The 6,837-nt window shown below is 47.0% G+C and overlaps 1 protein-coding gene across 1 annotated transcript; it reads left to right on the top strand.

Moving 5' to 3' along the window:
* Positions 1-521: 521 nt before the first annotated feature.
* LOC103180431 (fibrinogen-like protein 1-like protein) lies at positions 522-2,124 on the top strand. Its single transcript, XM_007896268.2, has 3 exons — positions 522-592; positions 681-869; positions 1,339-2,124. The coding sequence occupies exons 2-3, from the start codon at positions 692-694 to the stop codon at positions 1,998-2,000; spliced, it is 840 nt and encodes a 279-aa protein (XP_007894459.1). The 5' UTR covers positions 522-592; positions 681-691; the 3' UTR covers positions 2,001-2,124.
* Positions 2,125-6,837: the final 4,713 nt, after the last annotated feature.

Genomic DNA, 6,837 nt, shown 5'->3' with positions numbered 1-6,837 from the left:
CAAAGATTTGCTAAGATCCTATATCGAATGCAAGGATTATTATTGAGTAAAACAGGAAGAAATTTGCACTCTTTGATGAGAACATGTCTCACACCGGAAGGTCCAATACAAAATATCGCAAAGGAAAGGATTTAATGGTTGTTTCAATTGAACGAAATGACATCTCCTTAAGGAGAAATGAACGCAAATCTCAAATTCACCAAGGACAACCGTCAGTGTGGAAGAGCTTTTCTTCCTCATGGTATTTCGACGTACTTTACGACTTCAAGATCACAATCGCTAAGTTTTCATTTTAATCAGTGCAAACACAAGTGACAATGTCGAGAGATATATGGTCTGCCGGAATTTCTATTTACCGAAAGGTGACAGATAAGAAAGGCAAACGGCCCTTCGATAATCTTCGAACATACGCCATCTGTTAGGATGCTTTCACGCAATATTCAGGACACGGTTTGCTATTAACTTTATTAACCACAAACTTCGGGTTAATCTTTAATAATCTGTGACAACATTGAGGGTGCTCTCCTTGTATAAAAGGTAAAATGATGCCTTTATCTATTTGCTGTACAATCGTCATCCATCGAGACTGCTAGTAAGTCGAGAGACATTCAGTCGGCAAGAGTTTAGAATCTCTCTCTGACAAGATTAACTTACGTGTGTTTTATCTTTTATCCTTGCAGGTTTTCCAAAAATGGCTTTCCAGGTACTGTTATTTGTTGCCGCAGTCTTCCTGCAATCTGCCAACAGCGCAGATCCCAACAAACCTGGTGTTGTATTATCGGGTGGTAAGGCTATCGTGATACAAAATTATCACTTGCTGAAAAGCAAGTCAAACATTATCAACATGCACGAAGCATACAAGATGAAAGGTAAGAAAGCTATTTGAATTTACCCCAAAAAATTTCTTTCGTATCAAAGCTTCGGGGCTACGAGAACTGTTTCATTATTGTCCTCTTCATTTTGATAGTCCCGGGTTAATATTTTCATGTTTAACAAGTTGAGAGATGGAACAAAGAGTGTTTTTTTTTGGGGGGTGTGGGGAAACCACTTTATATATGGCAGCATCCGCAATTGCAATCTCATCTAAGTTTCGCTCACAAAATATACAATGCAGTGTATTCTGTCAAGCGCTTTGAGACGTCTCAACAATGTGACAAAGCACTGAGAGAGCGGGGGAAATGGGATCGCTTCGGGTAGCTCTTTTCGAAGAGCCGGCAGAGACAGGACGGGCCGAATGGCCTCCTTCTTGCGCAGTGGGATCCTACGAATCTATGGCATACCGTCAAGCTGCATGGTGCGGTCTGTGAGCTGCGAATTTTTGTCCTTTCCTCCTCGCAGAGAAGTACATGAGGGACTGTGACGCTCTGTTCAAACTGGGCTACACCGAAAGTGGCATCTACGTGATCCAGCCTGTGGATTCCCCCTACCTGGTCGTCCACTGCAACATGAGCTACGACTGCAGTGGGTGGACCACATTCCAACGCAACACCCGCAACAGCGAGATGACGTGGACGGAGGCCTGGACCAGCTTTAAGTACGGTTTCGGCAACATCGAGGGAGATCACTATCTGGGGAACCACTACATGCAACTCATCACCAGGCACAAGTGGTACAAGATGAGAGTGGTCCTCGACAAAGATGACGATCAGAAATATGCCGAGTACAGCAGCATGAAGCTGGAGACCGAAAATTACAACCTGAAGCTCGGCGCGTTCAAAGGCGGCGCTACCGACGCTCTGTCCTCCTCGGTCAACATGGTTGACAACATGGGATTCAGCGCGAAAGATATGGACAACGATAATTCCAGGCAAAACTGCGCAGGCAAGTACGGTGGTGGATTTTGGTTCAACACTTGTGATCCCGCCATGCCTACCGTTCAGCTGAACCAGAGAGGGCGGATTTACTGGGGCGATTTCTGCGATGACTGCAGGCACGTCACCATGATCGTCAAGCCCGTCGATATGTATTGCCGTCCGGAAGATTGGCCCATGGAAGAGTAAGCTCGCTTCTAGTTTCCCCAACGCTGTGTCTGTGGAACGCCTTTTCCCTTCGCAGTGCAAATCCGCTGCTTAATGTACGCGTTTATGCTGTAGCTTAGAAATAAAAAACATTAATCAAAGCACACACCAGCTTTCTGATCATTGTTATTCGTGTTCGCTCGCTCACCCGCCGATCACTGCTAACCCTCTGCTCTGCCGAATTCACTCGTGGAGTCCCGCGGGGTATTTGTTAGAGCGCTCGCCTTGCAAGCGAGAGGACCTGGGTTCGATTCCAGGTGGGGTGGGGGGAAGTTTCTAGGCAAGTTTCCTTACTCCACACACACTTTTACTTTAACAGTAAGTAGGAACCCGTTCGTTAGTCGATTGGCGGATGGCTTTTCCGGGGGTTAAGAATCCTTTAAAAAAGAAAATGTGGTCACCCAATCCACGACTGTTTGTGGGACGCTGCTGCGCGCAATTGACTGCCATATTTCGCCCGCAAAATATCACAGTCAATCCACTTTACAGTATATTCTGCGACGCGCATTGAGATGATAAGGATCTAAAACAAATGAAAGGATTATTATTATTAAACTCTGAAGCTCTGATGAGCCTTCTAATCTGTACGGAATAATATGGTGGGAGGACGTTCACGACAAGAATCATAGAGGGTTAAAGAGAAACCACACACACCCCACCACCGCCCCCACCCCACATAACACCTTCTCAGGGCAACTCGAGATGGGCAATAAATGCTGGAATTCCGTGAAGCGCTTTGAGACGTCTCAACGTTGCGAAAGACGTTATATCAAATATTATTATAATAAGATTAATTTTCTTCATTCTACAAAATCGTCTTCTGGTGACTTGGGAGCTTTTAATAATAATAATAATAATAATAATAATAATAATAATAATAATATTACAATCCACACTGATCACACCTCTACCGTTCAGTGATCATCAGTTTCAGATGAAAAGAAGCAAAATGTTTAGATATTTTCTTTGAAAACTACAGAGTATACAAAACAAAATAAAATTTAACCTTCGTCTACCACCTTTTATGTCAAGTGGAGAATAATAATAATAATAATAATAATAATAATAATCCTCGCATTTGACCCAGCGCCTCATCACGTCGTCGAGACGTCTCAAAGCGCTTCACGGGATATACTGTAAAGTGGAGTGACTGTGTATTTTGTGGGCGGGCGCAGCCAATTGCGCACAGCAGCGTCCCCACAAACAGCTGTGGATTGGGATGCCCCAAGGTGCTTGGAATTGAAAGGATTAGTTGAGGTACAGATCATCCATGATCTAATTAAATGGTGGAATACGCTCGAAGGGCTGAACAGCCTCCTCTAATATTGATTGATGATGCAGCGTTGCAGATAGCTGCCTCGGAATAAAATGCTCATTACAATAATACAGCAATAATGCTAATAATAATATTAATCCTTTCATTTGATACAGCGCCTTATCACTTCTTCGAGATGACTCAAAGCGCTTTGCGGAACGTACTGTAAAGCGAATTGCCTGCGTGTTTCGTGGGCGAAATTATCTGATTTCAACATTAAAAAGCAGGCTGCCAAATGTGACTATCATCTCACTATCAGCATCAAAGCAGGGCTGAATGATCAAATAAGGTTGAGACACACGTTAAACTTGGCACGAGACAAAAAGGCGCTATTTATCTCACAGATAGATCAAATACTATTAATCTGTGATACACGGCTTTCAAAGGGTTGTTTGTTTTAGCCTGGCATTCGATTCCACGCCTAGTCTCCAAATTTGTTCAGCACATTGCGACATTTCCCACAGAATGAACAGCAAAGGAATAGGAAAAGGTTCCAAAGACTTGGAATCGAACCCAGGTCCTCTCGTTTGCGGGGGGAGTGCGCCAACCAATTAGGTTAAACACTAAAACCAACCAAACTGCAGCATTTTCCCTTACCTAATGCTGGAAAATGCAATGAACCAACGAAATACATTTCCAATGAGTATACAATACAGTTCACACTTGCTCTGCGCTTTTCCAGACAAGGAGGACGTCTCAAAATGCTTGACAATGCTGGTAAGGCACCCAAACTAGGTGGTGGGGGCTGAGAGGGAGGGAAGGGAAAGGTGAGGGGAAAGCTAATAATAGTAGTAATAATCCTCGCATTTGATATATAGCGCCTTATCATATCATCGAGACGCCTCAAAGGGGTTTGCATCGAAAACTGGATTGAATGTGTGCTTTGTGGGCGAGATTTGGCAGCCGATTGCGCCCGGCAGATGATCGAAAGGCACCAGCAAAAAAAAAAAATAGCCTTCTGATCAATTTGAAAGAAAAATATCTCGGGAAAAGGATCGGTACGAGTGAAAACACATCACAACACACCGTACTTTCTCTTTAACCAAACGTTGTCCCCGAAATTTCCACCAGACTGGTTCTGGCAAGCTTTCCCGCTGCTTGTCCAGCTAAGACCACCCTTAGCCGTTAGGGCTTTGGCCCGTAGGATTAAACAGGAGCTGAGTGGGAGGATTCCCTGACCCCTCAGCGACTGGTTGGCCCTTCCAGGTCCTGCCGATGAGCCGGGCCGGGCTGTGCTACCATCAGCAGCGAGTGCCCTGGAGTACTGCGGCCCTTCCTGCCTCAGGAACCGGACTGGAGAGACCGTCAACAGAGGGTGGGAAAGATGAAGCAGAGGTGAGGAACATGTGTTCCTTCACAGTCACGTAGTGTGTCATTGCCACCTGGTGACAACTGACCATCATTACTGGCGCTCGCGAGCGAAAGACGACAGTGAACACATAATTCGCATTGAGGCAGCGCCTTTCACGCCCGGAGCGTTTAAAGATAGCTGGAAGCACGGAGATTAAAAAGGGAGTCTGGGAAGAATTTCTCAAGGCAGGAATCTGTGGTTAAAGCAAAAAAAAAATCATTGGAATAGAAAGGACATAGGACGTGGTATGGATATTTGAAAGAGGGAAATCGGAGGGGTTGGGGGCTTGCGGGCAGTGTAAGCAACGGGACGTACTACGCATTGCGACGCTGAGATCGTATGTGGGATCTGTCACATTGGGCTTCAAAGCTATTTCCTCTCCGACCTCCTCACTCGCCCAACCCATCGCCCGCCACCTCCGCTCGACTGGCTCCAGCCTCCTGCTCGCCCCGCCCCTCGCGTCCTCCGCTCCACCATCGGCGGTCGATCTTTCAGCCACAACCCCCGGAAACTCTGTCACTCTCTCCCTCAATCCCTCCGCCTCTCCTCCTCCCTTCAGATCGCGCCTGAAGACCTTCCTCTTTGGCCCCTCCCCGGTGTCATGCTCCCCCAGCGTCAAGCGCTCGGGGACACTGTTGTTGTTGTTTCCAAATACATAAGCAATATTTGATGAATATTGATCAGAAATCCAAGCGAAAGCATTTTTGTCCAACTCGATTTGCGTGAAAGTGATCACAGGTGCAATTAAGACATTGAACTTGATGTGTTTTGTTATTGTGAGCAGAGAACTGGAATTCCAAACCAACTGAAGTGCCATAAAACTTTGGTTATTAATAAGAGCTGATAGATTAAACACAGGACAGATGGCTAACAGCACAACAAAATATTCAATCAGGCGGTCCTCGAGTTATAAACCGCAAGATCAAGGCTTAAAAACGATTACGCCGACATAATAATCATAATAATCCTTGCATTCGATACAGCGCCTTATCATGCCATTGCACATAGCAGCGTCCCACAAACAGTCGTGGATTGAGTGGCCAATTTATTAGTTTTTTGAAGGGGTTATTATCCCCGGAAAGAGATCCGCCACTCGACAAACAACCGGCTTCTAACTTACTGCTAAGTAAACAGAGGCGTGCGGGGTAAGGAAACCTGCCTAAGGTTTCTCCCCGCCCTGGGAATCGAACCCGGGTCCACTCGTTTGCGGGGCGAGCGCTCTAACCACTAAGCTACAGGACTCCACTAGCCGTAAGCCACGCGTGGAGTAAGGAAACTTGCCTGAGCCAAGGACGTGAAACTGCTCCCAAGATGAACGAGCGCAGGATCGATCTCCTGGCTTTGGTTTCCCTCTGATCTTTCAAAGACGAACAGCAAGGATTGTCTGAGGGAACCCACACCTTGAAAGGTTCAGTACAGAACCTGATCAGAACAAAACGCAGTGAGAAAACTACTCGCTACGGGGCAAGATCTCAGGGGATCGGCTTACCTACCTTTTGTTGGATGGTCAGGGAGTGTGAATCATGCGACTGAAGATTTAATAAGTTTAGTGAATCAGAGAAAAAAATTGCACACTGGTCCAGGAAACATATCGCCGGCCTACACAGTAAGAACAAAAGAGTAATGGGTACAAAAGCTACAACATGCCTTGGAGACGACCGCAACAACAACAACAACAACAACAACAAGATTCCATTTATTGAGCGCCTTTCACGTCGGGAGGACGTCCCAAGGCGCTGTGCAGTTGGGTGGGGACCCAAGCGGGGGGGGAAATGGTCAGGGTGAGGGGAGGGAAGGGAGGGAGCGAGGAGGGGGGAAATGGTCAGGGTGAGGGGAGGGAAGGGAGGGAGCGAGGAGGGGTAAATGGTCAGGGTGAGGGGAGGGAAGGGAGGGAGCGAGGAGGGGGTAGAGAGTCGAGAGGGGAGCCGAAGGCTGAAGGTCAAAGAGAAAGGTCTTGAGACCGGCCTTGAAGGAGGAAAGGGAGGAGGAGGCGAAGGCACTGGGGGATGGAGTTCCAGAGCCTCGGGGCTGAGAGGCTGAAGGCCCGGCCATCGATGGTAGGGCGGTTGGGGCGGGGGATTGTGGAGCAGACCGGAGCCAGAGGAACGGAGGGTACGGGCAGGTAGGTAGTGGGATAATAGGTCGGAGAGGTA

Source organism: Callorhinchus milii, unplaced genomic scaffold, assembly GCF_018977255.1.
Source record: "Callorhinchus milii isolate IMCB2004 unplaced genomic scaffold, IMCB_Cmil_1.0 Scaffold6, whole genome shotgun sequence".
In the NCBI taxonomy this organism is placed as follows: domain Eukaryota; kingdom Metazoa; phylum Chordata; class Chondrichthyes; order Chimaeriformes; family Callorhinchidae; genus Callorhinchus; species Callorhinchus milii.
This window is presented reverse-complemented; position numbering and strand designations above follow the sequence as displayed.

Excerpts from the sequence above, each read along its gene's own strand:
- LOC103180431 (XM_007896268.2), top strand. The coding sequence starts at position 692 with ATGGCTTTCCAGGTACTGTTATTTGTTGCCGCAGTCTTCCTGCAATCT. Across the intron at positions 870-1,338 it reads CGAAGCATACAAGATGAAAG|AGAAGTACATGAGGGACTGT; the intron begins GTAAGAAAGCTA and ends TCCTCCTCGCAG.